The sequence below is a fragment of the Leucopleurus acutus genome (assembly GCF_964270905.1).
Source record: "Leucopleurus acutus genome assembly, chromosome: 12".
Classification (NCBI taxonomy): domain Eukaryota; kingdom Metazoa; phylum Chordata; class Mammalia; order Artiodactyla; family Delphinidae; genus Leucopleurus; species Leucopleurus acutus.
In genome coordinates this window covers 13,204,453-13,224,861 of record NC_139154.1, presented here as the reverse complement: position 1 = coordinate 13,224,861, position 20,409 = coordinate 13,204,453, and the positions used below count along the sequence as shown (strand labels likewise).

At 41.8% G+C, this 20,409-nt stretch overlaps 1 protein-coding gene across 2 annotated transcripts in view; it reads left to right on the top strand.

Moving 5' to 3' along the window:
* The first annotated feature begins 13,017 nt into the window (after positions 1 to 13,017).
* Positions 13,018 to 20,409, top strand: part of LOC309969900 (E3 ubiquitin-protein ligase RNF103) — a 124,796-nt gene continuing 117,404 nt past the window's right edge. The window contains exons 1-2 of one of the 2 annotated variants that reach the window (XM_082851954.1): positions 13,018 to 13,756; positions 16,394 to 16,533. In XM_082851954.1, the coding sequence (XP_082708080.1) occupies positions 13,531 to 13,756; positions 16,394 to 16,533 (366 nt within the window). In that variant the 5' untranslated portion in view covers positions 13,018 to 13,530. The remainder of the gene's footprint in view (positions 13,757 to 16,393; positions 16,534 to 20,409) is intronic. The other variant, XM_082851956.1, reaches the window with a different exon arrangement.

The following is a 20,409-nucleotide window of genomic DNA, read 5'->3' as shown; positions in this document are numbered from 1 at the left end:
AATCTATAGACTCAATGCAATTAAAATCAAACTCCCAGCAGGATTTTTTGTAGAAATTGACAGGATGATGCTAAAACTTTTATGGAACTGCAAAGAATCTAGAATAGCCAAACCACTCTGAAAAAGACATACAAATTTCAAGGTATAACACTGCCTGATTTCAATAATTATTATAAAGCTACACTAATGAAGACAGTGTGGTATTAGCATAAAGATAGAAAAATAAATCAATGGAACAAAATAGTAAGTCCAGAAATAAACTCATACATATATCTGGACAACTGGTTTTTGACAAAGGCACAATGCAGTGGAGAATAAATAGTCTTTTCAACAAATTCTGCTTGAACAATTGTATATACATATAAAAAAAAAAAAGAACTTAGATCCATAACTCACACCATATGCAAAATTTAACTCAAAATAGGTCATAGACCTAAATGTAAAAGCATAGATCTGGGCTTCCCTGGTGGCGCAGTGGTTGAGAGTCTGCCTGCCGATGCAGGGGACACGTGTTCGTGCCCCGGTCCGGGAAGATCCCACACGCCGTGGAGTGGCTAGGCCCGTGAGCCATGGCCGCTGAGCCTGCGCATCCAGAGCCTGTGCTCCACAACGGGAAAGGCCACAACAGTGAGAGGCCCGCATACCGCAAAAAAAAAAAAAGCATAGATCTATAAAACTATTAGAAGAAAACAGGAGTAAATCTTTTTGACCTTGGGTTAGGCAAGGGTTTCTCAGATAAGGCATCAAAAACACAATTCATAAAAGAACAAGTTGATTAATTGGGCTTAGTTAAAATTTAAAATTTCTACTCTTTAAAAGACACTCTTAAGAAAATGAAAAGACAAGACACACACTGTGAAAAATCTTTGCAAAATATATATCTGATTGCAGAATATATACTCTCAAAATACAAAAATAAGATAACAAACAAACCAATAAAAACTGACTAAAAGATTTGAACAGACAAGTTAAGGTACAGAGATGGCAAATAAACATAAGAAAAGATGTTCAACATCGTTGTCATTAGGAAATGCGAATTAAAACCACAATGATGGGGGGAAAGTGGTAGGGGGCGGGTGGTGGTGGTGGGATGGATTGGGAGATTGGGATTGACATATATACACTAATACGTATAAAATAGATAACTATTAAGAACCTGCTGTACAAAAAATAAATAAATAAAATTTTAAAATTCAAAAAAAAAAAAATCCCACAATGAGATGACACTACTTAGCTATTAGAATAAATAAAATTAAAAAGACTTGTCATACCAAGTGTTGATGAAGATGTGGAGAAACTAAAACTCTTGTGAACTTATGGTGACAATGTCAATATTACAACCAAGCAATTTGGCAGTTTCTTAAGATGTTGAACATACAATGACCATATGATCCACCCAATTCACTCCTAAGTATTTACTCAAGAGAAAAATTAATTTGTGACCATATAAAGACTTGTACACAAATGTTTACAGAAGCTTTATTTGTAATAGCCCCAAACTGGAAACACCTCAATGGCCCATCAGCAGGTAAATGGATAAACAGACCATGGCGTATCCGTAGAATGGATTACTACTCAGCAATAAAAAGGAATGAACCACTGCTACATATAATGACATGGATGAATCTTAAAATTATCATGCAGAGTGAAAGAAGCCAGCCAAAAAAGAGTACATACTATATGATTAAAGTGTGGAAAATTCAAAACTAATCTATAGTGACAGAAAGGAGATTGATGACTGCTTGGAGATAGGGGACAAGGAGGTGTGGGAGGGAGCGATTAGAAAAGCACAAGTGAAAACTTTTAGAGGTGACAGATATCTTCACTATCTTGATTGTAGTGATGATTACACATGTAAAAATGGTACACTTTAAACATATGTAGTTTATTATAAACTTTATATATAAACTTTAGTAAACTTTATTTACATATAAATTTAATCTGTATAATTGACATACAGTAAACTATATATAAAACTTTTTTTAACTTGGGCCCAGAAGTGAAAATGTCACTTCCTGTCATATTTCATTGGCCAGTGAAAGTCATATGACCTCACCTAACTCCAAGGGGTCAGAAAAGAACATTCTTACCACATGCCTGAAAGGAGAGAGAATATTTGTGTATAATTCTAAAAAGTACCATACTCAGCAGTAAGCATCCTGATTGTTTATAAATGGAACACTTGTCCCAGTTGTTATATAATAGAACTCACATTCATTATAATTCATTCACATTCAACCACCAAACAGCAGTGGACTTAGCAGCTCTTACTCAGAAGACCTGCAAAGATACAGCTATTCTGCTTACAATGGTGAAGAACATACAAAGTCAAATTAGCCATGTAACCCAGAATTCTTCCTACTAATTTTGAAATTAGTGCTTCCTAGAATCTAGGAAAATGTGAACAACCACTTGGTCTAGCTTCTGTCTCCTAGCCAATTAAGTTTAAGGTGAATCATAGAAGAGAGATGGTGGGTCAGAGATTCCATAATGACAAATTCCTTCTCCTGCATTTATTCTCTTCATTGTCAGGAAATTGTTTCTCATATCCAACTAAAAAAAAGTTTTTTTAATTTAAACTAATTTCCTTTTGTTTTCTTCTTTTCAGTCAAAAATATTAAAACAAAAGCTCTATGTCAGAAAAAGGTTAGCACCTTAATATACAAAAACATTTGCATATCAGTATTTAACTTTTTTTTAGCAACATGGTAGATTGTGTTAATACAGCCCCCATCTCACACCTAACAGGCTTTCTTTCTGAAAAACACATAGAAATACTGTCTGCTATATTATTTTCTGTACCTTTTAAATGCATTTTAAAATATTTCTGATTATTTAAAAGAAAAACAGGGAATTCCCTGGCAGTACAGTGGTTAGGACTCCACGCTTTCACTGCCGAGGGCGCACATTTAATCCCTGGTCAGGGAAGTAAGATCCTGCGTGCAGCGTGGCACGGCCAAAAAAATACACATACACACACACAAATATATATATGAGCAATAAACTTACAAGATGAGAAAGAAGTAATTTATTATTCCAAGAAGCAATTTAAATCAAAACAGCAATGAGATGCCATTTCAGATGTAAAATTGGCAAATATTTTTAAAAATGAAAATGCCCAATATGTTCAAACCTGTATTTACAGTAGGATAATCAACTGGTACAAACTTGTTTGTTGTGTGAGAATAGTGGGATTGTGCATAGTTTAGATTTTCTTCTTTTTGATAATACCTGTTTTCTATAATAAATATGTACTACTTTTATAACAAAATACTTTTAATTGAAAGCAATATTGCTATTTTAAAGTTCTCTCTTATCCTTCTCTTCTCCATGCTCTCCAGCTCCAACTTCCTTCATCTTTCCTATTTTCATTCTGAAATCAGATTTACCAAGGTTTTCAGGATGTTCTTCATTTTCTCTATGTCCTTAATTCAGTTGCACTTAGTTTTTGAGTTATCCCATCAAAACAGGTTTGAGTTTTTGAAAAAAGCTTTTCTGCTTTCTTCTTTAAATAATCAACTTATATTTGCATTGCATTTCACCTAAAGCATTCATTAGCCAGATTGACATTTTTAAAATGTTCCTATTATCCATGTTCTTTGTCCAAAAAATAGATTTATTACATACCTTCTACGTACTCTGGTACCATCCCTGTGTGTCATAGCAGAGATGTATGGGTACCATGTACATGGGTAAATACATATCTGTATGTACGTCCATTTGTACATAACATATTCCAGTCACTGGGCTTAGTGCCTTATCAGCTTTACTTCATTAAACACTCATAACAATCTCATGAGATCATTGTTTTATTTCTGTTTTAGGAATAAGGCTTAGAGAGGGGCTGTAATATGCCAGAGAATAGCTGATAAGGGTAGCAGCTAAGCCTTGCAGACGGTGTCCAGGAAGGTTTATGTACAGAAATAAAACCATCTACAGCAGACTATGCATGCCACAAATGTGATAAAAAATAAAGAATTTTCTGGACCTTCACTGATTTCAATAATTCTGTCCCACACAGCTGGCTTCATGGGTGTGTCAACAAAGTAGATGCTCAGGACCCCAGGTTCAGAGGGATCCTGCGGCTGCTTGGAGTTTAATGCTCTGCAGTTGCCATCTTGAAATTCTAAGTAATTTTTCCTTTGGCTTTGTGTTTTATAAGTGAGGTCTGATGAACACTGGAGCATGTGCCGAGGCGTTGGAGCCTTCAGCTACATGCAGTCTGCCTGCGGTCAGCTCCCCGCCTCCTGGCAGCTGGCCCTCCATTGCCTGGTGCCCAGGGCCCCTGCCCAGTCTCTCCGTCTCCACGACTGCCCTTCCCACTGGGGGGCATTTCCATGTTCTGCTACCTCCCTCAGTGGGGCCCTGGGCTCAGGTCTGCAGAGGGTTGGGGGACAAGTCGCTGAGATCATGCCTCTTGCCCACCCCTAATCCAGGTATGAGCATGTCCTGCTGCTGAGTTGCAGTCCTTTCAGGACCCACCATCTGCTGCTGGTGGCGGCGGGGGGTGGGGGGGGGGTGGTGGGGGGGTGGTGGGGGGGGTGGAGTCTGCCAATGGAGGGGGGTGTCCAGAGGAGGTCCAAATGCCTGTGAGGACCTGCACTTACCCCGTGAATGTCCCCTGCCCAAGGGAGAGTTACATTAAATTGCAAATTAAAAACCACTGTAATAGGTCAAGAGAGCGAGGGGGAAAGAAAGGAAAAGCTTTATATAGTACCCCTCATGGCACTTTTTTTCCTGCTTTTTGAACAAAGGGCTTGCAGTTTCATTTTGTCTTGGGTGGGAAAACTCTGCAGCAATGCCAGCTGTCCCATGGTCTGACCACGTGTCATTGTAGCTTCAGGTGATCAGAGAAGGGAACAGTTTACTCCAGGAGGAAAGGTGACTTATTATTTGCTTATTCCACACTTATTTACCTTTGTCGTCAAAGTGTTTGTACAGAGTCCTCCTGCTTGCTGTTCCTGGTGTTGGAAGATGAGGGCACCAGTGACTGCTGGCCGCTGGCTGGCCCGGGGAGAAGGGCTGTGTATTAAATAGACAGCAGCATGCAAAGCAGAGGTGCCCTGCCAGGGTGCATTCCTCTCAGCTTTGTTGAAAGTCATGTTCTGTAGGTATGTCTCTGGTGAAAAGAGCTTCCTCCTTTTTTTTTTTTTTTTGCGGTACGCGGGCCTCTCACTGCTGTGGCCTCTCCTGTTGCGGAGCACAGGCTCCGGACGCGCAGGCTCAGCGGCCATGGCTCACGGGCCCAGCCGCTCCGCGGCATGTGGGATCTTCCCAGACCGGGGCACGAACCCGTGTCCCCTGCATCGGCAGACGGACTCTCAACCACTGCGCCCCCAGGGAAGCCCGAGGTTCCTCCTTTTGAAGATTCCGGCTTGAGTGCCAAACAGGTCTCTGCATATCGCTTCGGGACGTTGCTTATTCCTGCAGATAAGGGCCTAGTGCACTGGAAAACGCAACGCGGTACGAACGCTGTGGTCACAGTCAGTCAACAGGGTCCTCTCCACAGAGAAAGGACTGGACGGGCAGTTCTCACAATCACAGCAGGGACTGTTCCTGGAGAAGGCACTCAGGCAAGTCTGATTTTCTCACAGGAAAAAAATTAAAATGTAATTAGGTAGCTCCATGCCTAGGGCTTGATCTTAACTCTTCTCTCTCTCTCATTTTTTTAAAATTAATTAATTAATTTATTTTTGGCTGCGTTGGGTCTTTGTTGCTGCACACGGACTTTCTCTAGTTGTGGTGAGCGGAGGCTACTCTTCGTTGTGGCGCACAGGCTTCTCATTGCAGTGGCTTCTCTTGTTGCGGAGTATGGGCTCTAGGCACGTGGGCTTCAGTAGTTGTGGCACATGGGCTCAGTAGTTGTGGCTCGCGGGCTCTAGAGCACAGGCTCAGTAGCTGTGGCGCACAGGCTTATTTGCTTCACGGCACGTGGGATCTTCTGGACCAGGGCTCGAACCTGTCTCCCCTGCATTGGAGATGGATTCTTAACCACTGCGCCACCAGGGAGGTCCCAACTGTTCTCTTTTAATGATCATAAATGCCATATTCAGATCAGCTATAAATACATCATTGTACACTGTCCAATAGTAAGCTTTCAAAATGCAAACCTATTAGTCTGGTAATAAAGAAATAGATCCTATAAATTTTTTAAGTTAAATTTGTTTAATTGTTTAGAAGATTCCTTAGGTAGGGGGCTTGTGCAGGGATGGGAAGTATGGGAGGAGAGGGTCCAGAAAGGGCAGAGGATCTATGGGAAGAGAGGGGAGAAGCCAGGGGGACAGTAGGTTTCAGGGGGTGGATGTATGCACTGCCTGGCATCACCTCACAACAGTGTGTATCTGGCAAAGTGATCCCAGGAGAAATTGCTGGAGGGTGAGCTGCTCTACCCATATCATCCTTTTTATTATTAGTTACTCATGAACTGAACATTTATGTCCCTGAAATAAGAAATCTCAAATACATTTACGCACAGGAGATAGACTTAAAATTGCCCCCTTACCTGCCTCAAATCTGTGCTTAGCTGGGTATATCAACCAGATATACGATGATAAACACCCAATCTATCTACTCAATCTACCCGTAGCACTTAGATTTCTAGCCTTTTTTTTTTAACCATTTCTAGCCATTTTTACCATTTTTTTTACCAAAATGTGTTCTCGATAATGGAGTTAGAGAACAAAGTGAGGAAAATGGAGTTATTTCCTTTGTCTTTATCTGCCCCTCTCCTTGCCCCCCACCAGCAGGCAAAGTAGCAAATGTTGGGATTCGTTTTCCCATGCTCCCTGTCTACCATTCTGAGGTCCCTGCCAGCCCCACTTTTGTTCCTCTGGCTAGTGGAATTGATTGTGTCTTGGAGGCAGAGAGCTCTATGGGCAAAAAATAGAGGCAGAAGAGAAGAACAAATCCCAGGGGCCCCAAGGTAAAGGTCCCAGGCTGTTCTCTGAGCCCACCCCTCTCCCTGGCCACCCAATCTAGAGAGGGCTCAAGGCTGTTTATGAGGGCCTGGTCTAGAAGGGGTGCACATCACTTGCTCTTGACTCCCACTGGCCAGAATTCAGTCACTTACCCAATCTACCTGCAAGAAAGACTACAAGCTGGTCTGCCTAGACTCCTGGAAAGAGGCAGTGGTGCGGTGGATCTGTGGTACCACCTCTGCCATGTTAAACAGCTGGTGCCAGAGAACCTAGGAAAAGTCCAGAAATTGGAAACACAGCACTTTGGAAGCCCAGGGTGTTGGGCGGGGCTGAAAACTAGAGGATTTGCTGAAAGTTTCATAAGATACAGTTGAACCTGGTGCAACCAGGCACTTTCCCCGCTCCCAGCCCAGAGGAAGATGTGACATTTACCTTCTGAAGTGAACAAAGAGGCTCTGGACTTGAAAACATGGACATAGCTCTGTGAGGGAGGTGAGGAACGTCATGGGAAACTGTAGTATGAAGTTCAAGCCTAATGGCTGAGACTTGATATTCCCCAGCCTCCTCCCACCCAGTCCCTTGATGCTGACAGTGAAACCTGTACTTTCCAGGCAGGATTCCTCTCTGACAAAAACAAACAGCCCCAGAAAAAAGACTTACACATCCTTCTAGTGAAATGGCCGGGCCCCGATCTTGATTCACCCTAAGTGAGCCCCAGGCACTCTCAGAGAGCTTCCAATGAGCTTTTTAGTACCTCACATTTATGAACTTACGAACAAGGAGAGAGTCAAGAATTACCAAGTAGTTAAGGTGAGCTTCTAACGTGAAAGATGAAGTCCAAAACAAACAAATAGAAAATGAACCCTGACCCAAAGAGCAAAAGAAACCTTAGCGGGGAAGCCACTATCTTCAGAGAGATACGAGAATGTATTGCATACACAAAACAAAAAGCACAGGGTGCTACAGAAAAGGCACATCCCTGTGACAAGAAAGAGCCTTTGAAAATTAAAAAAATGATATACAAAGTTAAGAATTCACTAGAAGGGGTGAAAGATAAATTTGAAGAAATCTCTGGAAAAGTAGAACAAAAAGCAAAGAGAGGAAAATTGGAGAAAGAAGAGAAAAAATTATAGGATTGATTTAGGAGTTTCAATATCTCACTAGTAGGAGATCCACAAAAGTGAGAAAATGGACAGAAGAAATGATTGAAAAGTTTCCCAACTGAAGGTCACGAGTTGCCATATTGAAACTGTGCACTGAACACAATGAAGGAAAGGAGACCTGCACTAAAACACATCATCATAAAAGTTCAGAACACCAAGGATGAAAAGAAGAGTCAAATTACAGAGAGAACGGTCCAGTCACAACAGAAGCCATAAGACAGTGGTTCAATGCCTTCAAAATTCTGAGGGGAAATGATTTCCAATTTAGAAGTCTCTACTTGGCCAGACTATCATTCAAATAGGAAGAGTAACTGCAACTAACTCCTAAGTGGTTTAAGAAAAAATATACACATATTCAAAATAAAGACATGATGAAGCAAGTACAGCAAAAATGTTAACAACTGGTGAATTGGTGAAGGGTATTAAGGAGGTTTTGGTAATAGACTTCCAAGTCTTTTAAGTTTGGGGGAAAAAAAAGAATAAGAGTAGAATAAAGGAATTTTTAGGTGTGTAAGGTCTCCAAAGTGCACTTTCTTACTAAATCACTGTAGTTGTGTTCCATGCAAACAAGGAAGTGAAATAACAAAGTGTAACCAGGATCAAAAAAACAGAATCGGGCTTCCCTGGTGGCTCAGTGGTTGAGGGTCCGCCTGCCGATGCAGGGGACACGGGTTCGTGCCCTGGTCCGGTAAGATCCCACATGCCGCGGAGCGGCTGGGCCCGTGAGCCATGGCCGCTGAGCCTGCGCGTCCGGAGCTTGTGCTCCGCAATGGGAGAGGCCACAACAGCGAGAGGCCCGCGTACCGCAAAAAAAAAAAAAAAAAAAAAAAGGATCCAACATGGAAGAGAAGTGAAGGGTAGTCCTGGAATGACTACATAGCTATTGCAATAGCTATGTAATTGGTCTGCAGGGTAACAAGTCTAGCCTAGAGCAGGAGGACCAAAGACAGGTTTGTTTCCAATAAAACATGGAATTGATAGATTAGCCATCTGAGTAATTTGATAGTTCAGACAGAGAGTTTGGGAATGAATAAGTGGACAGCGCCCTAGAAAATAGAACAAACCAAAATTTGAGTTAATTATTAACTCCAGGAAAAATGAACAATTGCACAAGAAAGGAAATATAAATGATGTGGTTCAGTCATGAACAAGATTTATATGGACACATTAATATAAAAGTGAATATGTAATATGATCACGTTGGGAACGAGGGGCGAGAAATGGTGTGTGAATGAAGGGTATCAAAGAGATCGTTCCTCATCTTCCATGGTAAGAAATCAATAGATGATGTGTAAAATGGAAAAATCAAGAAGAGCAGTAAAAACCTATTATTAAGAAATACAGAAGTAAACATGAGAAAAATACTTAATAGAATTGAAGGCAGTTGCCTCTGAGGAATGGGAATCAGAGTGGGGAGGGACAAGCAGAGGATCTGTTTTTTATAAGTAGGGTTTGTCTGGGACAGTCCCAATTTATCCTACATAGTCTGGCATAATTTTGTTACCGTTGCCCCTTCCACTCTCAAAATTGTCACAATTTTGAAGCCTTGGAGTGTTACTTGATATGGGTAAATACTTTAATAAAAATAAGAAGGGAGGGCTCTTTGGACCCTAAGTTAAATAACCTTGTTTCATCCAGCTCAACCAAAGGCATTGACTTTCTTTTCCTCTAAAATTAATTCTTTATTTTAAATTAAATACAAGCAGTATGTTTGTTTCAAAGCACTTTTTACATTCACTACCTCATTTAATCTTTACAACAGCTTCATGAGGTAAGCAGCCTTTCCCATTTTATAGGTGATAAAAATGAGGTTCACAGCGGTCTTGTGACTTAACAAGGTGACACAGCTAGTAGATACTAGTCTACACTGGACCAGCCCCTCCAATTATGGGTCCCATGCTCTTGCCACAATATCAAATGATAAGGCATTTAAATCATCCCACAAATGAACAGAATCTGAGATTCTGAACCCAGATTAGCAGCCTAGCTGTTAGAAAAACAGATTATGAAAAACGATAAATATTTCAAACATCCTTTTGTCATCCTGGTCTTGGAACAGAAATTCTAATTAATCTGCCCAGTTAGGCATAGTGGAAACTGAAATCATCCTCATGGGAGGAGAGCCCACACCTCCCTTAGAGTCCTGGAGGATGAATCCCTGCTGCTAAACCTCAAGACGAGGGAAGCAGTTGTAGTGGGGGTTTTGTTTGTTTGTTTGTTTAATATTTATTTACTTATTTATTTTGGCTGTACTGGGTCTTAGCTGCTGCACGTGGGATCTTTAGTTGCAGCATGCTGACTCTTAGTTGTGGCATGCATGCGGGATCTAGTTCCCCGACCAGGGATCAAACCTGGGCCCCCTGCATTGGGAGCACGGAGTCTTACCCACTGGACCACCAGGGAAGTCCCTGTTTTATGTTTTAAAACACAATTTTAAATTACAAAAATAATGTATGATTACTTCAGAAAAAGAATAGAGATAAAGCACAAGAGAAAAAAATTAAATCATCTAAATCCCATCACATAAAGATGCATACAGTTATCTTTCTTTTTAGTAGCTGCCTAATAGTTCATCTGGGTTTTCCCTTTTTTTCTCTCTTTTTCTATTATTAACTTTACAATAACAAAACTCTGCACATGCATCTTTGTGCACACATTCTATCCTTTCCTCAGGATAAGTTCCCTGAAGTGAGATCACTGTGCCAGAGAGCATGTATTTCAGGGGGCCTTCTAACTCACGCTGTAAATTGCTCTCCTGAAAGGTTGTACATTCCCATCAATAGAGGATGTAAATGTCCATATCCCTATTTCCCACCAACCCTGCATGTTCTTTTATCAGTGCTGTAATCTTTCCTAAGTGTTTTAACCTTGAGGAACAAATCCAGGGTGTTGAGGATGGGAGGCAGTTAAGACAAACAAGAAATGTCCAAAGTGTTCTTTAGTAACTCCTTTCCAGTCCCTTCTATAATCTAATATTTTTCCAATTTGAAACTCTGGCCTGGCTGGTTCCATCCTCAGCCACCCCAATTTTCCCCACCTGCCCCTCTTGCAGTCTTTCCTCTCCAGTGAGTACATTTCTTTGAGGTGAAGGACATCACTTTATATGTCAAGGTTTGAACAGCAATATCACCCAGTAACAGCATCACTGTGACATGCCCAAGGATTCTGAAATTTCAGAACCAAGCGTTTTAGAATGTTTAATACAGCCTCCCACGTTGATCTGCCAGCCCTGGAAACAAAGCCACATTGACGCTAGTTAAGACACACACGCAGAGGCCAAGAGCCGGTTGTACATTCCTACACCTCCTCCTCTGATTCTTTCTCCCTCGTCCCTGGGCCCATCCCCGCTAAATAATCCTCCACTAGCTGGACACTGAAATGCCTTTGTTTGCTTTATTCTAAAAGGGTGCCACTCTGAGGCTACATTCTCACGGTCCATTCTTTGCTTTCCATTCCTCATTTGTTCCAAGCGTGAGGATCACACCCATATTCTTGCTACAACTTTCACCCCTAATTCAGGACATCTGACAGCTTTGCACAATAGCTAACGTTTCTCTTGTAATTTCTGGGTCTTATTCTTCCTCATCAAGGGGTCTGGTAGAAGCCAGCCTTGTTTATTTTATGTATGCAATCCCCTTCTCCCTCAAGATTGGCACAGAGATCGACAGGAAGAGTATGCTCTACCGGGGTTAAATAAATACAGAACCGCGTACTGCGTGTTCACCCACGTTACTCAATTTATATAAGTTCCTCTTGCTGGCGGTGCCCCACTCAGCGAGGGTAATGAAAGAAAACGCACGGAAAATTTGCACTGGGACATATCCACACTCAACAACCTTTGCCCTGGGAACTCAGCATTTCGATACCTGGCTTATAACGCCCCTGAGACTGAAACTGCGACGGGTGAGGAGGGGGTGTGGTGAGGCCTTTGTAACGGGCAGGGACGGGTGAGCCTAGTTCTGCCTCCCCCTTTGACCAAATCTCCTTCAACACAGAAATGCGCGAACTACTACATTCTCACCTAGAGATGGAAAATCATTGTTTTCTGGGTTTCGCCTTCTACCATCTCAAATCAACTGCGCCAAAATTTTCCCAGTTAACCGGGACCTGGCATACACGTACTCTTATTTTTACTTATTTTAAGAGGATGATTAACTGCCCCATTTTTACCAAAAAACACACAAAGCGACACAGTCCTAACTGCAACCCTCAGACAAAATCACTTACTAAACATCTGCAGGGCAAAAGGTAAGAGAGAGGAGGAGACACTGGAGAGGCAACTTCGGGAGCGCAGAAGAGACCGCGTCGAGGCTGCGGCTCCGCGCCGCTCTCCCGCCCCCAGGCTTGGGCGCCCCCTTCCTTCCCCTTCCCCTCTCCTCCCCACCGCCACCCGGCGGGCGCTCCCCTTGTGGCCCCGCCCGAGGCCCCGCCCCGCAGCCGACGTCAGTTGTTATGTCTCGGTTTGGGCCGTGGCCGCCGAGGATCCTCTAGTCCGGAGGCGACGGCAGCGGCCTCGCGCGGGGGAGGGGGCGTGGGGGACGGCGGCCGGAACCTGCGCCGCCCATCCGAGCGGGGCGAGCGCTGCGTGACCAGGAGGCAGCCAGAGAGCCGCCCCGGGGAGACGTCTCGGGCCTATTTTTGCGTTTTTTCTCCGGGACCGTCGCCTCGCGCGCCCCATTTCCCTCTGCAGAGACTGCGACGCCCCCTCCTGGGCCGGGCCGCGGTGCCCGCCAGCCTGAAAGGCGCCGCCCGCCGGCCTGAGCGAACCTGCACTCGCCGCCGCCGCCGTTCCGCGCCGCGCTTCTCGTGGAGCCTTCGCGGCCGGCGGGGCCTGGGGCCTGGGCGCCGGGCGCGGCGCTGCAGCGGCCGGTCCTCTCCGCGCTGGGCCCCGGGCCTGGCCCCGCCGAGCACCGCACCCTCCTGACTGCCGCCGCGGGAGCCCGGCCTCAGCCCGGCCGACTCCAACAGCCTCCCGGGACCGCCGCCCCTCTGGCCCCAGCCTGCAGCCCGGCCCCCTCTTCCTTTGTGAATCTGAATGATTTTTTTGGCCTCCCCCCTCCTCCGTTGAGATTACGGTGCTAGAAGGCCGACCCCGCCACATCCCAGTGCCCCCCGCCGGCGGAATCGGCCCTCATCTTGTTCTTACCCGCGGGGTCTCCCCGCGCCTCTCTCCTTTCGGGGTTTAATGGGTGGACTTTTAAATTTTTTCCCCGTTTATTTTTCTCGCCTCTTGACTGGAAGGCCCCGCGCGAGGCTCTGCGCCTCTGCCCCTCCTGGTCTGTTCCTCACCCCCGCACAGTCCACCTGCCTCCCGCCGGGGATGGCCCCGCAGTGACGGCGGCGGGCGCCGTACCCCACGCCAGGCTGGTGCCCTCGCCCACACTCCCCCAGTCTCCCCTCCTCTCCTCCGTGTTCTGAGCTCTCTGAAAAGAGCGAAGACGCAGGGGAAGATGTGGCTGAAGCTTTTTTTCTTGCTCCTCTATTTTCTGGTCCTATTCGTCCTGGCCAGGTTTTTTGAGGCCATTGTGTGGTACGAAACTGGCATCTTTGCCACCCAGCTGGTGGATCCGGTGGCGCTGAGCTTCAAGAAGCTGAAGACCATTCTGGAGTGCCGGGGACTGGGGTACTCGGGGTTGCCTGAGAAGAAGGATGTCCGGGAACTGGTGGAAAAGTCAGGCGAGTATCGGCTCCCCGAGGGTCCCCTCCACTTGGAGGAGGGGACGACCCGTACTTCCTCGTACCTGGTGGTCCCCCAGAATGAGGCGGTACCTGGAAGGGTTAAGCAGACTACTTCCAGAGCTGCCCGGGTTTCCTTTGTCCAGGTTTTCTACCAAAAAAAAAGTAAATCCCAGTTTTTGGAAGGGGCCTGGGCTGGAATTATTTGTAGGGGTGTTGGTGTGTCTTCCTAAGATTATTAAAATAAGAGTTTAAAGTGCAGCTTCTTAGTGTTGTTTACTAAATTGAGTGTTTTCCTCAAATTTCGGAAATGTCAACCAGTTACAAACAAATTGGAAAGCATTATTTGTCAGTTGAAATTCATAAGTGTACAAGAAAAACCCCAAAACGTTCTCTGTAGATAGCAGCATTTGTCACCCTAGTAATAACAAGTTACCCGGAGGGGAAAAACATCATTGGAATACTTAATATCAAAGAGGCATTTAGGCCTAGGATTTAAATTTTATTTTGTTTTTTATTTTATTTTTTCTTCCAGATTTATTGAGATATAGTTGACTTGCAACACTGTACAAGTTTAAGGTGTACAGCATGATGATTTGATTTACGTACATCATGAAATGGTTATCACAGGAAGTTTAGTGGACATCCATCACGTCATATAGATACAAAATTAAATAGAAAAAAATTTTTCTAAGATTTAAATTTTAAATAATGAGTTTAAATATAGAGAAAGTGTACAGGGCACAGTATTAGCTTTTCATACTTTAAATTTGGTGAAAATAAGGTGAATATTTTTTGTGAATGCCTATCTTGTTTGTTTCGAAAGAGTTTATATTTCTGTAAGGATTTTTTTTTTAATTCTTATCTCTTGGGTGTAAACTACTTTTTCCCTTCTGTGCCACAGGGGCTGCATCCGCTTAAAGGGTTGAGACATATTGATAGAATTGAGCTAAGAGATATTTAACATCTTCAAGAATGCATTTTCAATAACTGTTGGTTTTGGGGTAGGATTGGGTGAGAAATGGGCTTAATTTTTTTCACCCCTGGACAAACTATATCTTGGTTTAGATACACTTCCTGGAAGGGGAACGTACTGTAATTTGAGAAGGGCATTCTGGGTTGCTGTAGGAAGCAATTGAAACTGATAGTTGTCTTTTTTTGTTGTTTCAAGTATATCTGTCAGCTGTGTCTTTTACAAGACAATTTTTTTTTCCTTATTTAGTATCTTATAGCCATGTAGTATGATAGACAAGAATCCTAACTCCAGAGGACTTGAGCACTCAGGTATTTGCAGATTAAGGTTAAGATCACTACTGGGATAGAGGAGGGAACACTCTCTGTAAAAGTGATGCATTTTTCTTTAGAGAAAACATAAAATTGTGTGTTATTTGCATAAAATTGTGCCTCTTGTTTACTGACTGGTTTATGGTGACTTTTATTACTACCATGGCTGGCATGTAGGGTAGGGGGAATAACGTAAAGTAGAAGATCTCTAATAAATAAACTTTCTAGGTTTAGAAGTGAAAAGTACCTTAACTGCCCAAGCCAAATCATTTTTCATGGTAAAGTAATTTGACACCACATTTTTTTTCTTGAGACTTTTATTTAGTGTTGCCTTCCTCTGGCCCTAAAAATACTTGTAACTTTGAGTGTACAAGGAGTGCACATAATATTTAAAGAATACACACAGCTCACAAAAATATGACTCAGATCACACATTTTATAGCAGAGAGGTCTTGGTATAGCAATTTAACTTAATAATTTAAATATTTGTTGTGGATGGTTTTGCTGCTGTCATGATACAATGCTTGTTTTTGCATTGTTAACATTTAAGACAAAAGTTAAAATAATTTGACGTGTTTTTCTTTACTTTTTATTTGATGATACAAAGTGTAAATTTACACTGTAAGTTTGTGTACGAATATGGAATTTGTTCTTATAGGTAATCTTTTGTATCTAACCTCCAAGTCATGTAAGCCCTGTTGCTATGTTACGCAGGTGGTGATAGCAAATTTTGTAAATCCATTTCTAATTCTTGTCAGTCAGAAGTATATAGTGGGCTTCCCTGGTGGCGCAGTGGTTGAGAGTCCGCCTGCCGATGCAGGGGACACGGGCTCGTACCCCGGTCCGGGAGGATCCCACGTGCCGCGGAGTGGCTGGGCCCGTGAGCCATGGCCACTGAGCCTGCGCGTCCGGAGCCTGTGCTCCGCAGCGGGAGGGGCCACAACAGTGAGAGGCCCGCTTACCGCAAAAAAAAAAAAAAGACGTATATAAATCATACTGTTTAAAAATTATTTGATGCTTGGACAAAAGCTGAATAATATTGTGATGGCTTTTGTGGCTGGCATAAATTCAGTAATTTCCTAATAAATTATGTGATGATGCCACTAGAATATAAACTCCATCAGGAGATGGATTTTTATCTGTTTTGTTCACTTTTGCCTGACACATAGAAGGTTATTCTTACATATTTACTAAATGTATGAATCTTAAATAGGTGTATTCAGGTTCTACTCTTCTGTAGAGTGCAATGAAAGTACAGTGACATAATTTTTTAACAGTATAAAATAGAAGTTATCATTGAAGTTGGGAACATGAGATTTTTGCAATCTTATTAGTGTTATTTTTTTTCTTCAGGTGACCTGATGGAAGGTGAGCTTTATTCTGCACTCAAAGAAGAAGAAGCATCTGAATCTGTTTCTAGTACCAATTTCAGTGGTGAAATGCACTTCTATGAGCTTGTAGAAGACACAAAAGATGGCATCTGGCTGGTTCAGGTATTAGAAACAGTGATAGAAGTGAAATTATTTTTACCAAAATAGTAGTCACCAGCTGGTGACACTTCTGTGTACTTGTGTCATGTTTCTTAGACATAACTCACTTCTCATAGGGAGGCTCCACTGTCCCCTTAAAGAGGTTTTGCAGACCAACAAAAATGAAAATTAATTAAAGAGTGGGGGAAGGGAAGTGTTGGGGAAAGAGGGTTGACTGTTTTGTTAAGAATCAGCAGAAGCAAATCCATTTTAGTTGTTGGATCTGCATTATAAAGTAAGAAACACATATATATTCCTTTTATTTAGTGATTTGTACTGTTTCTCTCAGCTTTTGTTAACTCCAGTTTTTAATTCAGTTTTTAATTCATCATTTTTGTTTCTAAAGAAAGAACTATAGCCAACTTTGTGCCTATAGAGGAAGAACTATTGTGGGGAATGGTGGGGGAACTTATTACTTTGCTCATGAAATTGATGAGATTATAATTTTAAACCCTAGCTCTTATGCTATCAAAACTGTAGATTTAATTAGCATATTAGAATTTTAGAGCTATGAAGGGCCTTAAAAATCATCTTTTATGCTTCCCAAAGTGTGGTTTATGTGCCACTCATGGTAAATGAGTGGACACACATTATCATTTGTGTATTTTTATGTAAATTAGAAAAATCAATATTATATTGAACATGGAATTTCATAAATATTGCTTAGGGAAAGTCTAAAGTTATTTAAATTTTTTAAAATATAAGTTCACTTAAAGTAACATATTAAGTAAATTAACAACATGAATTCAGCTAAAATTATGATTATTGAACCAGAATCAAATCCCAGACCCCCTCATTTCTTGTCCAGTGTTCTTGTTATTTCACATTGGGGTTGGCAAAGTTTGATTCAGGACATAAAAAGCAAAATAATTGCTGCTTCATATTTCTTCCTGAGAACAATGACCGCAAAATAGGGTAGAAAAAGCTATTGAGTCCAGATACCTTATTTGCAGATCTGGTCCTGTCGCTGATTTGCAATATGGTTGTGGATAGATAGATTTTCTGTAGCACATGGCCTCAAATAAATACATATACACCTAAAGAAGATAGAATAGTACCATAGTCCACTGGGCTCACGGGTTGACATTTGGGAATTCTTCAGGTGATTGCATTGGATATCCATGACCTTTCCTTTACTTGCAACCTTCCTGTTGTGTTTGACCTTTTACCCTCCAGATAATCTAATTCCACATTTTTTAAGTCTAGCAAACAGAGAAACTGGGAGGAGGGTATGGGTATTGTCTATATATTATCCATCAAATTCTAGTTTATTTGTGTGTTAAATTATTGGTATTGAAAAAATAAACTGTAGCATCTTTAAAGCCTTAATTTATAAATAGTTATTCTATTTCTTTTCCCAGATATTTATTTCTGATAGTTTGATCGAGGAAGACTTAATGGTTTTGGTAACTTCAGTTTTATTCCTGAGATTGAACTGAATAGCCAGTCCCACTGCCCTGTGTCCTATATCTCATGTTTGTCCACACATTGAACGGTCCCATAGAGATGAATGGTAAAGATGCTGAACACCTTCCAAAGTTGGAAAAAGCTGTGTCAAAAGTCTGGAAATTCTTTTGGTATATAGAGTGCTGCCTATAGACTACGAACACATTCTGCTTCACCAATTAGCATTATAGTCTTGGCTTATAAATGATCTACTATTTTTCTATGTCATATTAAAGGTAAGCATGGATTAAACTCCCTTAAGAAGTTACAAAATTCATACAGTGTATTCAGCAGTTAATTGTACACCAGGCTCTGGAGATATACCAGGAGCATACAACAGGCTAAGTCCTTGCTCTTTCAGGCAGCTCACATTCCAGTTGGGAGAGGGAGGCACTAACTAACTAAATATTTAATATAACATTAGTTAGTGGAAAGTGCTAAGAAGAAAAATAAGCAGGGTAAGGAGACAAGAGAGTGGCAAAGAATTCCCTGATAATGTGATACTTGAATGAAGTGAAGAACAAGTAATGAATGGTAGTGAATGTAAACATTATAAATTCTAATCACGGAATTATTTTTCTCTGAAAATGTTTTTTTAAACTTCATAGGCATCAATAGTGAATGGTGCAGTAAGACACAATTTTTCCAGTGACCTTCAAGATTTGCACTGATCACCACTGTCTGGCTTGTGTTCCCTTGGGCCAGTGGCTTACATCTGTCAAATGGCTGGCTTGGGTTGGAAGAACAGTCTCTGGCAGGGCAACTGAGAAGATTGAGATCGAAACCTCAGTCACAGTGCCTTCAGCACTCTGAACTCGCTAGCTAAGCTAATCAGCACAGACACTTTGGTTTAAGCTCCTAAGAGAGGGCCATGTTGTTTTGTTTCTTAATTGAAAATATCTTCTCAAAACAGAAGAGAAATACTCTCAGTTGCTTGTCATTCTTTCAGCTCAGATTATATTTATCTCATCTCTTGTGAAGGATAACATTCAAGAATTCAGTTTTGTTTTTTTTAGATGTTGGGGGTAGGAGTTTATTAATTTATTTTATTTATTTTTGCTGTGTTGGGTCTTCGTTTCTGTGCAAGGGCTTTCTCTAGTTGTGGCAAGCGGGGGCCACTCTTCATCGCGGTGCGCGGGCCTCTCACTGTCACGGCCTCTCTTGTTGCGGAGCACAGGCTCCAGACGCGCAGGCTCAGTAATTGTGGCCCACGGGCCCAGTTGCTCCGCGGCATGTGGGATCCTCCCAGACCAGGGCTCGAACCTGTGTCCCCTGCATTAGCAGGCAGATTCTCAACCACTGTGCCACCAGGGAAGCCCAAGAATTCAGTTTTTAACAGTTTGAATTATCATTCTTTTCTATTTGTTTTAAAAGAAGCTGACTCATTTCAATTTGCTCTATCATTGTCATTTTTTTAAATCTGTGAGGATGCATAGATCCCAAACAATTCAATCTTCTTCATATTGCATTTATTTTAGGTATCCTGGATAAGAAATATTTAAGCACATCAAAGTTCTTTCCTCTTTTTCTCCCAGGTTTCCAATATCATTTTCTTACTCAGATGAATTATACTCTCAGATGAATACCTAACTCTCAGGTAGCATATAACTGATAATTAGCACTTTAGACTTTATATGTCATTGAAAGGATGTCTAGATTTACTGATTTGGGGAAAATGTGACTTTAATAAATGGGTATATGACTTAGCTATTCCATCACTTGGTCAGTTCATTATTTTTCTGGAATGGGTTGGTAATAATAAAAGATAATCCAGGTTGATTATCTTTTTTGGTGACACTGCATGTGGAATGACACTACAAAAGGAAACATGAATTTCTATAATTTAATTAATTCATCCTATATCCCTTATGATTTCTATCTTCTCGGTAACTCATGAGTTTATTTTCTGAATAATACATGTTAATGGTCTTCATATCTTTCTCCTAACTGTTTTAAGATGTATTACTGCTCATGAATTATCCTTACATTAAAGCAGAGTGTTAGCACACTTCTTTTCATGTAAAGCTTTTTCATGTCTCTCCTGTATTCTCTGTAATATGAGGTAGAAAGAACTAATTTTAGTGTCTAAGGCAGCAACACATATGGGACATCTTTAGCAACAATACACTGTGTAATCCATGAAAGAACCAAGTCATCTTTTTTCTATCACTTCTTTCTAACATTCTAAGTTTTCCTGCTTTGTTCCTAACCTGACCTCATATCTTTCATTAGTTCTTTATTTCCAGTTTTGTGGATTCTTTGATTCTGCTGCCTACCAATCTATTTAGCCTCACAAATAGAAGTTACTTTTCTTTCAAAAGATTCTTGGTCAGGCCTTTTTTTTTTTTTTTTGGCTGTGTTGGGTCTTCGTTGCTGCACGCAGGCTTTCTCTAA